The sequence below is a fragment of the Brachyhypopomus gauderio genome, chromosome 6 (assembly GCF_052324685.1).
Source record: "Brachyhypopomus gauderio isolate BG-103 chromosome 6, BGAUD_0.2, whole genome shotgun sequence".
Lineage (NCBI taxonomy): Eukaryota > Metazoa > Chordata > Actinopteri > Gymnotiformes > Hypopomidae > Brachyhypopomus > Brachyhypopomus gauderio.
In genome coordinates this window covers 23,828,811-23,848,529 of record NC_135216.1, presented here as the reverse complement: position 1 = coordinate 23,848,529, position 19,719 = coordinate 23,828,811, and the positions used below count along the sequence as shown (strand labels likewise).

General features: G+C 45.7%; 1 protein-coding gene across 25 annotated transcripts in view; it reads right to left on the bottom strand.

Moving 5' to 3' along the window:
* Nucleotides 1-19,719, bottom strand: part of pleca (plectin a) — a 93,793-nt gene that overhangs the window by 25,275 nt on the left and 48,799 nt on the right. For 6 of the 25 annotated variants that reach the window (XM_077009797.1, XM_077009799.1, XM_077009813.1 and 3 more), the window contains 5 exons: nt 9,043-9,104; nt 5,645-5,734; nt 4,064-4,141; nt 3,854-3,946; nt 1,835-2,001 (listed from right to left, as the gene is read on the bottom strand). In XM_077009797.1, coding sequence (XP_076865912.1) covers nt 1,835-2,001; nt 3,854-3,946; nt 4,064-4,141; nt 5,645-5,734; nt 9,043-9,104 — 490 coding nt within the window. Of the gene's footprint in view, nt 1-1,834; nt 2,002-3,853; nt 3,947-4,063; nt 4,142-5,644; nt 5,735-6,673; nt 6,740-9,042; nt 9,105-11,104; nt 11,259-14,118; nt 14,125-15,039; nt 15,203-19,054; nt 19,240-19,719 lie in introns of those variants that run through there. The other 19 variants (XM_077009794.1, XM_077009795.1, XM_077009804.1 and 16 more) reach the window with 11 other exon arrangements.

Below are 19,719 nucleotides of genomic sequence, written 5' to 3'. Positions count from 1 at the left end.
AAGTAGACACAGCTGTAAGAACTCAAGAGCTGTTTTAACTGTGCTAGAGTCAGATATAGTTGAGGTATTTCCAGATATCTTCTGGATTGAGAATTGACATTTTTGAGAAGTCTTGAGAAATGATTCTAAGGGATCCTTTAAGAACATTTGATTAAATCATGTTTAAGGATTTATACTTTAACCAACATTTGCTCAATAGGTTTCTCCCTCTGGGCTGTCAAGAAAATAATTAAAGACAAACCTTCACACATACACAAGCTCCAGCTACTTCAGTGAATATGAAAACCATTGCAACTTGCTGGTGACACATTAAACATAATCCAACATCCAACATAATGCTAAATGCAGCATTCAGCAACTGAGCTGATCAAGAGTTGATCAAAATATTGCCTCATTACAATTCAAACCCTGGTATCTACATGCAGCATCCGTACACCTGAGCACCTCCGTGGGTGCAGTAGTAGTACGCCTGGGTCTCAGCAGGCACCTCGGTGTAAAATCCCCTTCGGTAGAACAAGGTGTCACTGCTCATGGTCTCCTGTAGCCCGGCATCACTGGCTTGGGGGCAGCGGCCAGCTCGAGCCCTTGGTTTCGGGGACTCTGGGCTGGAATCAGAGGTGCCCACCGATGGTACGTCCTCGCACAACATGACCACACGATTGTCCGTGTCGCGGGCGGAGCCATGACGTCTGCTGGAGGCGCTGGTGCGTCTCCTCCCTGCGCGAAACTTCCCCTTCAGGCTGAACATTGGGGGCAGATCGTGCGGCGCTCTGGAAAACCCCGCTCGGCCGTCTCTTGGCCCTGAGCTCTAGGGTCCAGAAAAAGTCCCAGAAAGTCCACGAAGTCTGGAGAGATGGCCTATGGAAAACCTCCTAAGACCGTCTCAATGCTTTAACTGTCCATAATAGGCGTGAAAAGTGGGAAAACTCATCCGAGAAGAACCTCTCTGTTTGCCCGAAGGTGATCTGTGCAAATTCCATCTATGCTTCCAGATGTTAAAATGATATTCCATATGATCAAGATTCAGGTGTGAACTGCAAACGCACAAACCCCATATTTGCTTTGCTTGTAATTAAAACAACAAAAAAGCAAAGTTGTGGTGAGTTCTGCTGCTCTCTATGTCTGCTGGCTCGTTTGTCTCATACCTGTTCCGTGCGAGCACATGCCGAGGTTTAAAAGCACAGCCTCTGGGTACACCCAACTACGCCCCCATTGAAGATTCAGATTTCCAAGTTTCTCTTTAATCCCTCACTCTTACTTTCATGTCATAATATAACCTCATAGCAAGTGTGTGTGTGTGTGTGTGTGTGTGTGTGTGTGTGTGTGTGAGAGAGAGAGAGAGAGAGAGAGAGAGAGAGAGAGAGAGAGAGAGAGAGAGAGAGAGAGAGAGAGAGAGAGAGAGAGAGAGAGACTGCATCTGAAAACTATGCATAGAGAAGCTTTTATAGGGCAGTCATAATTGTGGCACCACAAGTCTTGCACAAATATACAGTTATGAGGAATATCAATAAATCATTAGATGATATAAGAAGTCTAAAGAAACAGAAAGGCTGAGTGAAAAGGTCCCAATTAAATAATTACAGGTCATTATTAAACCATGCATATTCCTAATAGTGTACTGTGTTGAATCCACTCAGATGATAAGAAGATTCTTTGCTACATGATGACCCGTGATGTAATACCTAGGCATTTAAAGACAGATGAAAATGTTCAACCATGTCTCTGAAACATACGCGCTCCACAGATACACTGAAAACCAGTGATGGCCCCAGCACTCTGATCACTGCACTGAGCGTTCTCCTCACTCGTATGTGCAGCTTCGTGCGGTCCCCACCTGTGTTTGTGGATGATGGCGTTGAACAGCTTGCCGTCCCTCCAGCTGGTGGTGAAGTTGTCACAGCGCATCCCGGGGTAACCCTCCACCATGCGCTGAGACCACAGCAGCAGCTTCTCCTTGGCCGTCATGTCATCTGACTGACCGTTCACCTGGATGTCCGAAATCTGGGGGGAAAGATCGAGGTTGAAGGGGATTATGGGACTTGTAGGTCTGAGAGAAAGTAAAGTGATACACTGATGGTAGGAACAGTTCAGTAAGCATCACTGTATTGTGTTTCTTTTTGGCAATGCTCAGATACATTTGTGTTACATTTGTGATTCAAGCAATTGCTGTTTCATAAAATACACAGATACTGGAATAGTGCAACTTGATCACTGCGCCGTATTATACTGAACTGTCCATTGGGTTGCACGCAGTTACATCACTCTCCTTATAAATAAAAAGTTTAGACCATAATAACACCCTAGATGTTGCTAAGATACTGTAGTTGGTAAATATGGCAGCGGGGGTGATCATGAGATTCTGTAAAAATATGTCTTATGATCATGGGTTTGTTAATCTTCTGGGGTTTGCATGGTGCTTGGTGTGTGTGTGTGTGTGTGTGTGTGTGTGTGTGTGTGTGTGTGTGTGTGTGTGTGTGTGTGTGTGTGTGTGTGTGTGTCTACAGTGACTCATCGTCAGGAACTCCCTTTGGCGTATCACTTCTCGTGGGCCAGTGCTGAAACCACACATTTATCTGTTAGTGCGTCCCTGTGTGCCGCTGGGGAACTTGGCTGGATTCAAGTGGTGAGGGTGAGCCACTGTTTGCACGCACGCATGGTGACTCAGGCGCCATGGAAACACCCTTCATCCTCTCACTTCTACTTTATGGTAACCCAGTGAGTGGTGCCAACTTCCCTCCACTGCAGGAAGAGAGTTCTGCCTCAACCACTCTACACACTGTCCAGAGAAGACGGCGCGCTCAGGTGCTGCTTAGATGTTCTGATAAGCACCACGCTGCTCTGCGTTTACTGGAGTAGCATCATGCCCCTGACGTCAAAGCTCTACCATCAGATCCAGCTCATGAATCTCCCTCGCTTCTGAAGAAAGCTCGGGCAGCCACGTCTGGCTGCAATTACACGAAGGTTTCAGGTGCGGTCGGTCGGTTTCACAGCTGCAAAGCAGACGTGCACCTTCATTTCGGGCTATGACCACAAAGGCGTGAAGGGACAAAGGAGCGCAAAACTAGAAAAAGCGAACGAATGATTATTAAAGAAATTTGGGGAACTGAGAAGAAATCAGTAGACTGGTGAGTTATGAAAACGCCATGCCAAGGTGCCCTGTGCCTCCTCCTTATAGGAAACACTGAGTCACTGAGGCGAATGGAATCACTCCCAGACCATAATCCCAGACAAGCCCGTTTTAACTTTAAATAGTCTGCTTCTGTTCTCATTTTCCATCTTTAAAATAACGAACTGAAAAACCAAGTGTATTCAAGTTTCTCCATTTTGAAAATGGACAACTTTTGCAGAGGTCTAAAGAAAAAACGTTTTGGCACAATAAGCCCACCATAGATTACTACGTGTAGGAAGCTTTCATTGTCCATTTGAACTGTGTAGTGTGAAATAGGCTACAGAAATTAGAAGGACTGCATGTAGAACTGTTAAAGCTGAGGGTGAATTTGGGTTCATAGGTAGAAGTTAAAACATTAAATGGTTTTAGTGTGTGCAGTTTGACCTAGACTTTGAGGCTAATTCAAACATGTAAAACAGTGGTATTTGCAGTAGCACAACTACAGTGTAATAATCGAGCTGCTAGCTACACAGCAAAGCTTCAAATAATAATCTCTTCACTTCACACAATCAACTGCAAAAGAAAAAAGGGGGGAAAAAAGCCTTACATCTGATTGGACACGAACCTACACCATGAGTTAACAGATAGAAGAAGCCACATAGCAACATAGAGTGGGGTGAGAAAAGTTGGCAGAGGGAGTTAAAATGCTGCGGGGGGGGGGGGGGGGGGGGGTCTTGGCCATACCTGGAAGTGAAGGATGATGGTCCATATCAGGCCGAGGGTCAGCTTGGGGTTTCCGTCCGCGATGTCATCATTCCGGATGTTCACCAACTTCACCTGCAACGGGGCAGAGGAGTGGGGAGGGTGGGGGTGTGGGGGTTAGTGGAGTGATGGGAGGTGTCGCCCCGGTGAGGGAGGGGTGCGGGGGGGAGGGGCCGGCACTGATCTCCATACCTGTCTGTGCTTCAGGAAGTCCAGGGCAATCTGCACATTCTGTAGCTTGTGGAAGCGCATGCGGCCCTTCTCCCGGGGCTGTGGGGGGGGGGGGACACAACACGGGGGGGGTCACTGAAGGGCACTGAGAAGACCCAAAGCTGAAGACTCTGAGCAGGGGGATCCGACCACTGCTTGACTAGATCAGTACGCTTATGCTTGGTGAACTGTGCCATATATGATAGTTTAACACTGTAAAACTAACAACCCAGAAAGAAGTACATTTCAAAACACCAAATAGTCCAAATGGCTACAATTACCTGAAATCTCGTCTTACAAGAAAAACAGTACCCTTTGCAATTTGAACTACTAATCAGTCGATATTAACAACATTTAAATGTCCTGTAAGCATAGTGTACAACGAAATACAATTTAATCATCTAACATACATGTCTAAGGTAAATGAGGTGTTTTGCCACATTAAGTATGCGATGCATAATTGTGCAGGGAAATTCAGTTCAAGCCATGCACTGGAATGTCAGTCATCTTAACAAAACATATGACCAATCGGATTCTGAGATGATAGAAGCCAGAGACTCAGTGACTTGCAGTGTATGATGTCACTCAAAGGTAAATGATCTCATGTCTGAAAATGACATGATGCATGATGCGTAAATATGAATGGTTCTGTAAAACGCTATAGAAATTCAGCATATTCTGCAGTTGACACTTAAGTTTTATACAAAGTACCAGTACAGCAAAACAAATAAAAAGTCCCGCTATTCAATCATAACAAGAAGACAATACTATCTGAACTTGGTCCATATTTGTCCCAAATAAAATAAACAAAAATATATTTAATGCATCATAAAACAAGATGATTCGAATATCTGCAAACTCTAACAACTGCCACACCCCAGACTAAAGCTTAACCAGATGTAACCATAAACACTCTCTCTTTTATTGGTGTGGGAGGAAGGGACACTGATAACAAGACACAAGGCAAAGGAAGTGACATCATGCACAAACAAGGTCACCTGTGAGTGACACATGCCACACCCCTCTGAGGAGGTTGGAAGTTTCTAGACCCACTCACCAACCGCGAGTTCCTGACAACGTCACGCTCCCTCGGCTATCACAGCAAGAGCATCACAAGAGAAGAGGCAAAGGCAAAGGGGATCAAGGTCAGGGCAGAGGTCAGCCAACAGGAAGTAGACAAACTGAAAGGTCAGGGGGGGGTCAAAACCAGTGCAGAGTTGAAACATAGGCGTAGTAGGTGAGATTAACATGTTAAAAGAAGTGCAGCGCTGAAGAAATCCAGTGAAAGTAGTAGAGTTGATTGGTACGAAAAGAAAATTGTGGTCATATGCCAGTAAATGCAGGTTAACGAAGGTAAATGATGTTTACACATTAATTAACAAGCAGCCATTGTGAGTCGGGAGGGGGGGACCGGGGTCACAGGAGTAGGCGGAGCAGAAGCAGAGGGTAGTTGTGGCAAAGGCGGGGTCGCCTCAGGATGCCGGCCTAAGCCGGCCCAGTCAGATCTTTCAGCTCAGAATGGTTTCTTCCAAGGTTCTTCCAGGTCAGCGGTCCAGAACTCACCAGCGTTTCCCCAGAGAGCACCTCCAGCAGGGAGATGAGATTGTGGCCATCTCGCAGATCCTCGTACAGGTCCGTGATGTGCCTCTGAGCCTGGGAGTGAACAAATGAGTATATAAACAACAAACAAACAAATAAATAAGACAGCAGGTACTCTAGATTCAACAGGAGGCAAAGCTTTGTGAATTTGTAAGAAGAATCTAAGGTTGTGTGTGAAGGGTCACCTGGCTTTTTAATAAGTTTCTGCATTCTGTAAGCCCACAAGGTTCATTTTGACCCATGGATTAACAACCACACACTGTTCATGAGAAACAGACAATGGAGGTCTATTCATACCTCAATTGTCCTTTAATGAGTCACCAGTGAAGAAGGAAATTTGAAAAACCACTGGTCGCCAGACTTCCAGTTCAAGGAATGAAGCCAACACACAGCATTTCAAACCAAACACACGCAAACATCATGGAAGCTGCTATTCCTAGTGCTAGTAGCCAACACTGGTTGAGAGCAGATTTTGCTAACAGAATCAAAGCTCGTTAATAACTTTGATCTATATTGACCTTCTGTTGTCAGTAAGCTCACACACAAAGTGAAAAACAACGCAACTGAATAATGTTCCCCGTCAAAGGCAGTTTGTGCTGACTGCTCAGGGTCTCCTGCAGAAGAGAGGACACTTTGACCCACAATGCACTTGTGCTATGAAAGAAATGTCTTTCTTTCAATTGCAGTGTAACTCAAGTGCAGTTTCATTTTCTTTATTTACTTCAGCCGACACCCAACTTAGCTTATCTTCACAAATAAAAACAGCCACATGTCTTGACTACAGAGAGGTTTAAGCAGGGTTTGAGAGAGCGGAGGCGTGGGGGTGGTGGAGGGGATGGTGGTGGGGGGTTTGTGGTAAAGGGGTTAGGAGCTGTAGGAGAACACAAGGGGGAGACGTGTGAGCTTCAAACACCCGTGAGTGGAAAAGAACTCCATGCGAGACCGAGATTCGGTCGACACTCCGCAAACCTCCGCCCGGGACGCTCGACCTACCTCTGCTCTCCAGTGCTGACGGAGAAGGGTGTGGAAAGGAGAGAGAGACAGAGTTGGTAATGGAGACTGAGACAAAAGGGAAGAAAGACAGGCACAGATGAGATTAAACGCCAGAATAAAAGCATGGGAGGGAAATTCAGCGAAACAGAAGAACTCAGTTGGCATTTGATGGCTATCATAGTATTAAGCCCACTCACTGCTAATTAGCATAATTTACATGTAGGTGAACTCGGAAAAACAAGAAAGCAGTCTGTGAACACTGTATTTTGATTTTGGCTTTGATGCTTATGCTCATCAACCTGGAACGCCATTACGGAATGGCAAAGCCATGGTGAAGAGTTCATGTTCTTACCCTTTTCATTTCAGTTGATGACATGATGTTGAAAATGAAATGACAAAAAGGCTTTCTTTTGTCACAAATGACAAAGGAATGTTACACTGTAAATGTATCTCGTTTATGCAGGACATTTGTCAGGACAAAATTCCAAATTAATTACAATGTCTTTTTGACTCGATCTCCCTCCCATGTTAAATTTTGATAATGAGGAATATGATCGGAACAAAGGAAGCATCCAGGGATTATATGACTACCAAAATGTTCTGATTGTGATGCTGTTATCTCCTAGTGTGGTGCTACCATGATCAAGTTTTATACGCTACACCATGGAAACGACATCTCGAAGCTTGATACCGAACTCCTTCTAATAACTTCAAAAGCAGATATGGTAAACATTCAAGACATTCGCAGGGAAATCAAAAGCTGTTTTGCTTTGTGTATAGTACAGATACCACACAATCCACACGTTACTTTTTTAAATCTTGTTTTCTTTCCCTTTCTTTATCTTAGAAAATATTACAAGATGAATCGAAAAAGCCACAGAAATGTGTCACATATTCGTGGAAGAGAATCTGTATGAGAAAACAAAGGCGGCCCGAAACTCATCTGACTCATCTGACATCAGTGGTGGAGGAGACCACTGAAAGGAGACATCTGTCACAGGTGCACCGAGAAAACACATGAAAACATACGCTCCTGCTCACAAAGACACTTCCTCCCTCTGGGCAGGGCAGGGCGGGTAAGGGCACCATCACCTCAGTGAGTTTCTCACAAATTTTAGGTAAAATTAGGTAAATGTATTCATTTATCCCTTCAAAAATTCATTCATCATTCAGACATATATATGTTTTTTTTTACCCTGAACATAAAATAAATGAATAAATATAGCAATGTATAAATACGCAAATAAATATAGAGAGCAAAGGAAATTAGCTTAATATCCTAAATGAAAAATTAGATGGATTATTAGATTATTTCAATTATAATTGCATTAACTAGACTAATATTTTTCTCTTGTTAAAGCATCACCATCTGTAAGGCTCTGTGTGACCGTATACTACATACACCATTAATATAAATGGCAGCCAGTGATAGTCAATGGCATCTGAGTTTAGCTGAGAAATGAAGGTGTAGTAAATGCAGGCCTGACCCAGGCCCCCTTCTGTGGGGGCAACAGCAGCTGACCACCTGTGGAGCAGATGGTAAAGCTGGCCTGCCCAGGGCTGGAAACCATTCTGCTTCTACTGGGAAACGAGAGGCCAACCAGATGGTGATGACTCACCTTCTCACGTGTGCACACACACACACACACACCGAAGTGCACACAAACGGGCACGCGTATACCAGCACGCGACCGTGGACACGCGTGCATGGGGCACACATGCACCCGCGCGCCTACGTGCATGCGCACACGTACATGTGCACACACTCAGACACGCACACGCGCCTACACACACATATGAATGCCGTGTTGCGGCAGCAGCAGGAGGTACCGAGCACAGGGTGAGTGACGCCTGTTTTATGATCAGGAAATTCCAAGTTAGTGGCAACAATTCAGGAATTTCATATCTTAGGCATTAACCTAAGATAACAAGAACAACCAGACGCCTTACAGGATGGGTGAACTACACCAAATTTCTCCAGTAAAACGTTTACTTTCCAATATCAGAACACTTTGGTAATGTTTGTGCACTTGTGTTGTTTGTATTATTTTTATATTTCTAAGCAGATATTGACATGGCAATTATAATACTGCTCAACCACAAACTACACTTTAAATAACTATGCTATCAACCTGGAATGCTGATAATATGCTAGCAATAAACTTTGCAGGGCGAGACTTGCCAAACGCCATCAACCCTGAATTGTTCCTTTTACGTGTAATAGAGATTCACTCATATCTGTGGTAGAAAGCAGGTGAATAACCACACAGCTCAGCCGTGAAAAGATGTAGCACTGGGAGATGTAGTTTCAGGACCACGCCTTATTATAGAGGCTTTGCGTGTGAAGACAGCTGGCGTTATAGTAGTACCTTCATAAGATGCTTGTTCACCCATTTTGTGAAGGTCTTTTTCTGCACGCGGTCACGCTCATCTGTAACAGAGAAAGGAGGGGGAAAAAAGGATTTAGCCGGATTTAGGAATAGTAAAGATGATTAAACCAGAGACATGTAATAACCAAGAGGCATTTGACATCGGAAAATACAGATGTGAAGTCTACACAACAAACCCACCAATTAAAATTAAACATATACTGTGTTTTAACAGAAGGCTGTAGGTTGTTTGAGCACTGGGGATTCTGTCACAACCCCCCCCCCCATCCCCCAACCCCTCCCTCACCTCCCTGTGGCCCTGCCCACAACTACCCACTCGCCCTACTGAACTTTCCTCCCTAACGAGCTTGAATGCCCCATTCAGCTGAGGACGCTCCAGAAGACCAGCGCCATCACCCCTCATCTCAGATGTCAACCAATGAGGAACACAAATGGTTACTAATGACTACGATTGGCAGCCCCTGTTTGGCCCTGACATCAGAGCGGGCGGGAAAGCCCGTAGCTCGGAGACACCAATTTACCTGGCCAGCTCCTACACATATGCCTGACATTCTGGTATATACCCTCAGTCCCGCCTTGTTCCAAAGACCTTCCAATGCACAGTGCAAACGTGCATATTTTATGTACAGGGTGTGACTGGGCACTTGGGGTCAGGGTGTGTGACTGCACGGCAAGATCAAAGAAAATAAGCTGGAGTTTGATTAGGAAAGAGGAAACCAGCTCCCTCGTGAGCTACTGTTCCTGTGGCGAGTGGCAGGAGGGCTGCCTGTAAATATATATCCTGCAGGCGTCGTTAAGGGAAGCACGCAACATTTACTGACCGCTGGAGCGAAAACACAGCCTCCAGTGAGCCGATAAGGGCGTGGTGCCGATCACAGAGAACGGGTCGGTTCCTCAGGAAATCAGAGATCTTGCGCAGATATTGTGTAAACTTCTGCACATGATTAATTGAATGATCCATGGACGCCAGTGAACAAATAGCACTACCACTTCCCATTCTCAGATACTGCAGTCAACGCCAGAGTGGAAGGACTCTGGTCCACACTGGACACACTCCTAAGTGTCCTCAGTAGGGAGTTCGTTTTTGCGAGAGTGCAAAATTTGTGAGAGTGCGAGATTAATCAAAGGGGTAGATTCAAGCTGTGCATATAACACGCGATTGAAAACAGGTTAAAACTGGACAAAGTAATCAATTGTAAGCTTTTCATTTTTAGATTTTGTCCAGTTGAACTTCAGCTGCAAGTGGTTTATCAATCTATGATACAGACACCATTTTTCAGGCACCACAGGGGGAAGATGGGAGCGCTCTGGGGGTATGGCGGCTCATGCGATCCGAGTCATGCCTTGAGGAAATTGATACTCGCTTCTCTGCACGGGATGCAAGTCATTGTTCTCTTGGTGTTGGGTTAACCTCGTGCAGAATGGAGCGCCGGTACAAACCAGTTAGTTACTCTCTCATGCGTTAAGGTTTTGAACATGAGCCATATCAGTATGCTGGATGTGGAGTTGTGTCCGCTCTGGCCCATAACCTGTACAGCAGAACAAGCTCTAAAACACACGCTGTGCCTGTACACACAGGACCCTGGGACTCAATGCCAAAAGTCTGATTTAAGAACATTCCATTACACCCCATGCACTAAGTAAATCTATCCTTCTTTTTAATAGTCTAATCTTTATGGAGGCCAGGAGGGACATTAAGGGGTGTGGTCTCAGCCAGCATCATAACATCATTAACATATTCAGATTAGCTGAAGTTCATGTCTCCCTGATAGAAAAGTGCACCGAGAAACATCCATAAGGTCTATTAGGTATATAATAATATCGTATATTAAACGTATCTTGTCATATCTGCAGATGCAGTCAAAAATGCCAGTACCAGCAAACAGTAACAAGACCACGACAGAACTCCGCCGCTTACAAGAATATCACATTTTCCTGCACAGACAGAGCCGTGGTCACCTGTATACCGCCCAGGGTTCAAAACGTTGCACTCGAATACAAGACACAGCCTGTGGACAAATGTAGAGATTTCCAGTGCTACCTTTCCTCCCCTCTGTTGCCTTGAGCATCCCCTGGTAGTAGCTGTCCTCCGTGAAGACCCCGTCACTACCCACGCTGTCAGTCGAGGACGTTCTAAAGCACTGCTGCAGAGACATGTCTGCCCTCAGCCCTCCCGCACTAACTTTAAAACCAACGCTTTTTTTTTTGAGCACTTTTTAGAGAACTATTTATTTTTTTGAGCAAGTTCCCAGCGTCCAGCGTCCAGCCCTGCAGCTCCGGCAGCTTCTGAGTGCGGGGAGCGGCCCCCGTGCAGTGGAGGGGGCGTGCCCCCTTTGTGCTCTCATTGCTTCCTTCTTTCTTCTCCCCCTCCCACAGTTTTTTTCCCTCCTCCACTCGGTAAATACCTCCACAACCACCACCACCCCCTCCACCCCCCATGGCGTGTAATGTCAGAGCCCGTTGTTCGATGCTCGTCTGGGGGAGGGGCATTGGGTCGGGGCAGGAGAGCAGGGCAAGGATGGAGCTGTGGGAGCTGGGGGAGGGCAAGGAGGCGTGTGGGGGTGGTTGACCAAATGAAAGCGAGCAAATAGGAAGTTGGAAACAGGAAGAAGGAGGCGGCTACCCGCACGCACAGCCACACCCCCACACCAGCAACATTTTGATCTATTTATTTAGGACTTAATGCAACACAAACATTCATTCAGTAGATCCTCAAATCTGAATGTGGGGAGACCAGGTGGTCCGTAATCAGGTATTGAGTTATGACAGGGGGAATACTGAACTGTGTAATATTGTCCTCAAATCTAGATCCTCAGATCCTTTAAAGTCACGTCACAGGAGAGTAGGAGCATGACTGTACTACCTGCTGCTTACAAAACAAAAAGAAAAGGGAAAAGAAGAAAGAGTGATGAGTTATCTTCCCTTTCCCCTCTCATCCCTCAACCCATGATGGAAAGATTAAAGTACCACTGAAGGCACATCTGAACCTGCCTCGGTCTACATGGTGAGGATGGCCTCTTTCTCCAGTTGCAGCTGTAGACAGGAGGTCTGCGTGGGGCTTAAATTACTATGGCCTGTCAAATGAACAAAAGTGCTGGAAAAAAATCTATTCAGTGATTGAAGTGGAAGGCAATGAAATGCTCCATGCCTGAAAGCAGGATGAGGAACATTCCAGTTCAAAGGTGCTCGTTTCCTCTCTGGCCACCAGAGGACGCTCTATGGGGCCTCAGCCACTGGGAAAACCTACTGGTTTCCATGGAGGAAACTATGACTCACAGCCGAAGGGCCACCGAAACGGTCTTTTTCTTTGCATGAAGTCGGTGGTTGTGTGTCACACAGGAAGGCGTTGTTAAACCTGCCCAGTTGTGACTGTATGGTTCTGAAGCCGAAATTGCGAATGTGACAGCAGACGAAAGTGTCGATCCAAAACGACGTACCGCAGTCACCATGTCGGCTGCTGACACAGCATATCCATAGTGTGTGTGTGTGTGTGTGTGTGTGTGTGTGTGTGTGTGTGTGTGTGTGTGGCTGATTGCCTGAGCATTTCAGGGATGTGGTGTGTGACCACAAGCGTGCGAACACACCAACTGCGGTGACGCGGCGCTTCAAAGGATCGCCACGCCTCTGACTTCTGATGTGAAGAACTCCACGATGTGAACGCCAGACACGAACGCATTCGCACCTGCAGACGTGCGCTCTACCGTATCATCCAACACAGACCTGAGCTAGATACACGATAACAGGGCACACACCAATGGAACCAGAGTGAGATAGGTTTCCACCCTCTGGCCCTTACGACGATCTGTCACCCCTGCTTGAAAAAGACGACTGGCAGGAAAGAGAGGTAGAGAATTCCTAGCATTTTAGCCCAGGGATATGGCCTGTTTGGACTTGAGCTCATCTCTCCTCTAGAGATAGCAGTCGCAGTAAAGATAAGATGTTGGATACCCTGTCTGGCCTCTCTTGTGTATGAGCAACGGAGCTAGACATAACTGTCGGTTGTTTTAAGCGGGAAAAAAGAACAGGCAGATAGAGGTATCTTTACTGGACTAAACCATATTAATTGGTAATTATATGTTAACAGTCTTCACTTAGTCTGGAAAATTATTTTTAAAATATATTTAAAAAAACACTACTATTATAATTCAGAAGACACAAGCATGGTCCTAATGACGACCACGCTGAAGGGATGTACCTACAGAAGAGGGGTATCAAAGAACGTCCGTACAAGGGGTTCCTTGATGTTTGACACCAGCTGAAGAGAACAGTGGAGAGACCCAGATGTGTGCAAATGTGTTAGGTGACATACCTAATCTCCTACATACCCCATGTCAAGGAAGGCACTGAAAAACACCGCAGGGTGTGGCTCATGCCTGCATTAGCACACTGGGAGAGAGATAGCTGATGTTTCACTGAGTTGCAAAACCTCAACGTGCTAATCAGATGAGCATCATGGAGAGACAGCTCAGGGACAGTGGGAGCTGGAGAAGGTCCCGCAGGAATCTTCCAGACCTGTCCTGATATCTTCTGGTCTACACTGCCTTCTTCAAAGCACAAGGGAAAGCACTGAGCCCCTGATATACTGGTTATAAGTGCAGATGCTAAAGGTAAAGGTGAAACTAACCCCACCTGACAGCACACCCACTACTCAAAAACACACTGAGGCCTGGAATGTTGGCACAACAGGGGAGAATTATTTAACATATTCCTACCCCCCACACAGACACACCCACACACACCCATAGGCATATAAAGTCCTCATTTACAGGGGTTTTGGGATGAAGTTGGGGATGCACCAAGGGACCACATGGCACCGAGATGGCATCATAAATGCAACATTACATTTACACTTTTTTCATTTTCATATTTTCATTCAAATATGTGTCTGGCATGCAAATATTGTGCTGCGCTCTGATGACTAACTTCAGCATAAGATTGATGACAGACAATTTGGATAAAGGATAAAGAGCCAATCAGAGGGCTGGTGAGGGTTGATCCTGCCACAAACTGACCACGCAGTGGAAGATTACAGGGTTTTATGTGCCCCTCCCTCACCCTGAGCTTGGACGCCTTCCACTGAACAAAGCCCTCAGGGCAACTTTGTCCTCTGTAGCAAAGGAAGTCTGGACACTGCACTACCCTTTCTCCCAACGGCAGAAAACAAAAACACAACATGGCCTAAAACCACTTTTTAAAAAAGCCCCAGCACTGCTTTTCATTTTATTTCTAAGAGTCCTTAAGGTTTTGGAAAAAAAAGGTAGTGTTAATTAGGGATTATGTTTTTAACTACATGTCTCCCTCTTGTGTTCACGATTGGAAGTAAATTCCGTGCATCAAATATACTTTAAAACAATATAATTATGACCGGGTCTGCCTGCTGTCCTGTGGGGCAAAAGTAAACGAGAACTTCTGAACAACTCAAATCATTAATTCTTCGCTTGCCATCCACCTAATTATCTGTGTCGTTGCCACAATCAAGTCCAAGTTCAACATCCACAGCGCTCAGTGAAGTCACTTAGCAGTCGTACAGGGAATATGGAATATGAACCGTCGGTGATGTTACCAAGGCAACAGACACAAAACACTGAGAAGATGTAAGAGGAGGCGTCAGTATTTTTAGACGTTCTGGTTTTGTTCCAGAAAGCAGTGTGGACACAACACGAGAGGAATACTCGTTTTCCACTTTTTCCTTAGACCTGTTGCTCTAACTGAAACCTTCTTTCCCCCCACACACAGTATAAACAACCACATGATCTACACCATACATGTGTTCTTTTAAGAGCACGACTTATAGATCAATAATCCCTACGCGCGCATTATTAAGTGTCCCAACAAGTGACGGACTAGTCCTGGCACGCAACAGGTTAATTTTAGTCCCCCACCAACACCCCCCCCCCCCCACCCCTTGCGGGTGCACGCCTCCTGTCCGTCTGACCAAATCAGAAGCCGTACGCGCGTGAACGCGGAGCCACGTACCTGCGCAACACATGCGGCTGTACAGATGCGGACCCACTTCCCCGCAGCCCATTTCGTGGATGTAGTTGGCGCGTCCGTAAATCACGTCCAGGCTGAACATCCCCAGGCAGGGCACGGTGGCCGTGCTCACGTCGTTCGCGCCAGCCATTTTCAAAACCAAGCCGCTTCACGCTCCCTCGCCGTATTTCAAATATATCCGTCCAACCCGGAATCCCTTAGTTTTAAAAGCGCTCCACATTTGCCTAAGCAGAAAAAAATGTTTTGCGCCGCGCTTTGGCGTGCAGTGTGATCCTGACTAGTAAAGCCCAACCCATCGACACTGGGTGAAGCTGCGCGCACTTTCACTCATGTGGGTTACGCGCCGAGGCTGTGGGACATGTTGAGCTCCGAGACCACCAGTGTAACGTGAGTCCTAAGGACATCCCCGTTAACAGCCGTCGGGGTTGCAGTCACTCTCCTTTTCCACGAGCGAACTTTTCTTTTAAGAGTACAGATACATAACGACTTATTATCTGGAGTCAGCTATTGACAAACGTCCAGTAACAGTCGAAATGCAATACGTTCTGTTAAGTACTAAAACTTAAAACTAAACGCATCAAGTCAAGTGAGAAGACTACATGAAGTTGTCTTAAACAAGACAACTATATTTTTGCTTTAAACTCAAATCATTTTTAGATTTAAACAACGTAAGATTTAAACAACGATTTTCACATAAACACACTTTTTGAAATAATTTATACACATTTTTAACTAATCATGGCACCGTTTCCAAAAGTCCTCGTACTGTAAAGATGAGAATGTCTTTAGTGCAATACTCTCGTTCTACCGCTTAAAAATGATCGTTGTTTCACGATGCCTTTGGAAAGTCTGCCTATTGCGCCTGTGCTATTTTTAGTTTACCTTTATGAAAGGCAAACATATGAAAAGCATCTTTATTCATTATTTGTATAGAAAGGCAAACAGCTAGCAGAACAGAGCCGCTAATGACGTCAGATATGAAGGCTGGAGGAGGTTGAATGGAGTTACACCCTTTAACACGAGCAAGAGAAGTGCTGTATTTTATATCATTTCAATCCTCTACATTTGATTGACTACTGTAGCCTATTCATCATAATGTTATGCTTTACACGTTTTATTCAGGCCTCTGTGTTATTTGAAAGTATACAACCCACACAACTCACAGGAGCTTTGAGAAAATAAAGAAAAGAAAGTGTGCCTGTCCCAGGGTATACAAAGTGGTAACCTCGAGATTGTTTAGAGAGAAGCGAAAGATACAAGGCACATGTGAGTCACCCGCACCACATGGTAACATTAAATTGTGGAAATCAACATAATCCGTGGAACTCTGACTCACTGAGAATGGATGTGTGCACATCTGGAATTCGGGGTCTGATTAAGAGCTTCTGAATGGAAAAGTTAACAGCCTGCAACAACCTAGTACTGGCTCAAGTACTGGCTCTTCCACTAAACCGTGATGGACCAGATAACATTCACAAAGCAAACTGTGTACACTTGTAGCATTGTATGGTTGACCCAAAGGACAACCGACTGGGATTATGAATGATTCAGGTTTCATACATGACTTTGAGTTTGTGTCTATGAAAGCTTTTTCCTATAAATAAGGAATTTATTTATAGGAAAAATTTCCTATAAATTTCTCAACATGATCACAAATGCACAAAAGTCCACTTGCGCAACCTGCGTGTTATTGCCTTACCAGAGTTTATTGGACTAACAAGCTTAGTGCCATGTGCCATGATGACCTGGAGGAAGATTAGATAAAATACTAACAAAGAAGACACTAAAATAAAAGAGAGAGTCCCTCCCAAGGGTGTCTCTGCACATTAAAATCGTTAATGCGGAAACCCATAATAAAGATCCAGTACAGTTTTGATGCTACCCTTAGACACCTGTTAGATCATAATAGTGGGCTCAACCTTGTTGCCATGACATCTACCAAGGCTACACAGGTGGACCGGTAACATCCTGTCGTTATGCCAAAGCCAATCTAAACATTACGGAGTGATTATTGGTTATTTTTTTACACCCTTTTGGTAGCACAACCCTGCATTAGCAAACAGTACACTCCTGCTTAGCCTTTGCTGCCAGAGTTTGTGGAATGGTGTTTGTCAAGAGATTGCTGGCGCACACATCAAATAACTGACGTGCCTCCCAGTGCAAAGAAGCACAGCCTTCTGGGGTATCTGCACGGGTGTTATGGCGGTAGCCAGGATACTCCCGTCCTGTGCACACATGGCCCCTGCTCCCGTCATCCGTAGAGGACGAGAACGTTCCATGTTTAAACTGGTCCTCAACTGCCCCCAGTACTACTGTCCAGTGAGCGGACAGAAGGAGGGGACCAACATGTCAGAATGTTTTGCCTTCCTCATCATCATCATCATCATCATCTCATTTTGGTAGCATTAAACCAGACATCACCTGCAAGGCAGTGGCCTGCCAATCGAAAGTCACTGGCACACCTACTAGTACTAATGAACAATTAGGTAAACATGAAAAAACACATGAATTACAGACCCTCGAGTTTACTGAATGAAGATTGGGTAGAACGGGACACACCCTCACAAAGCACCCATAACAATGGCCTTGTGACTAACAGCATTCAATACACGTTCATTCAGTGATCAAACAAGATATTCCAGTCTATTGAAGTGGGTAGGGGAGCAGTTGACCATGGGAAGCCAGTAAGGCAGGGAGCCTCAGCTGAAATGTGCTGTTTCTACTGTGTCCGGCCTCCTGAACCAGTATCACAGATCATTTTCCAGTCAAACTAGTCGTGAACCCACGCCCATATCCTAAGCCTCACGTCCCCATGGTTACACAAAGAGCAAGACAATAGTGAACAATGCTCAAAATGGCTGGTGTAATTATGCTGATCACCATGGCGGCCACGTTAGCATGCAGGATGCACAGTTAAAATTCTAATGGATGAGTGACACGCCTTAATGTTTTAAGTGCCGATCAACCATTGTCATCAAGAATGAGCCACATACTCTATGGTAGGAGCGCAAAGACTAAAATTCCTTTTCCTACAAACATTTCAATAATGCTAAACATTCTATGAAATTCATGCCTTTGATTGTGACTTTTAATTCTTGTGAACGGGGAAAATGATAATGAATGAGACTTGAACACAAGGAATATAAAGTAGTGACAATGGAGCCTCATACAGGTGAAAATAAAGTTGCTTCAAAAGTAAGAGGCCACTGTGGAGAGCTACACGGTGCCCCGGACTCTAAAACTTGTTTAGCGAGCAAAACTAAAAAGTCGACACGTCAGACAAAAATGTCGCTTCGCATATCCTTACGGAACTATTAAATTAGGACCATCGAGAAACCTGCATGTCAGAGACACACCTGTTGACCCCCCTGTTATTTGACACCTGTGCGTAGGGTGTGGTCTCGAATTGCTGAGAAAAAAGACTCTGGCCTTCACATACCAATATATGATAACCACCGTCAACACTGCAGATAAGATCGAGCTCAGACATTTAGGAGGCTGCCGTCAACACGCACACAACTGTAAATCTTCAAAAACAGCTGGTTCCTCGGTGCATCGTTAACTATTATCATTCTTCACATTCCAAAAGTGTCATTTTCTATCTTAAAACATGACAAGCAAGAATGCTTAAAGGAGAATAAAGGAGAATCACTATGAACAAAATGCTAGTAAGAGGGAAATAAGCTACGTGTCACAGCGAGTTTCCCTGAAACTACACATTGACTCTGTCCTCTGCAGCTAGCTGACCACAACAGCACCTGTGTCATCATGTTACGTCCAGCATTTTTAGGGTTAACTACAGCGTTTAAACATGGAAAGAGGAGGGGGGGGGAGAGAAAGGGGTGGTGCGGTGTCGAGTCTGCGTCACAAGCAAGTTTCACGCAAGGAGAGAAAGCACACAGAGTAAGAAGAGCTACAGCCTTGAAGCAGCACACTGTAAACAGCACTGCCCAGTTCCCCAGCGTCGCACAGCCCTTCCAAAACAACGTCCTCTTACCTTCGCTCTTCTGCCTGTTGCGTTGTCTCCATCTCCACACGACTATCAGCGTCACTATGTGGCCCAGGACCACGAGGGTCGGGAACACGTTTCCATGGGGGCTTACCGGCATTGGGCCCGGAGCAGAGTGTGGCGGCGAGAGCCGCGCACAGCCACAGAGACAGGCTCGGGGTGAAAGGTGAGCGACCCTGGAGAGGGGGGGGGAGTGGGTGGGAGGAGGTGAGAGGGGTGTGGTGCACTCCCCGGACTTTAAACGACCCAGGCGAGCTAACTCCCTCTTGACAGCAAGAGCAGTGTGTCAGAACAGCCCCCTCCTTTTCCCCCTCTCACTCTCTCTCTGTCTCTCTCTCTCTTTGTGTGTGTGACTCAGTCCTCTGGCAAAAGAGTTTCCTCCTCTCTCTCCCTCCCTCTCTCCCTCTCTCCTTCCCTTCCCTCGCCCTTCACAATCGCTCTCTCCTTCCCGTCCGAAAGCTAAACTCCTGAATTCGATCCTCCCTTTGTCTTTCTGTTGTAAAGCTGTTTTCTCTTCTCATCCCTCCTGCATTCTGCCTCTTTCTCCGTCTCCTTTGCTGCGCGGCGAATCCGTAAAAGCCGGAGACTTTATCACGTCTGCAGCCGGCTCCGCTGGGTCTAACCAGCACAGCCTTCCGTCTCTTACGGCAGCT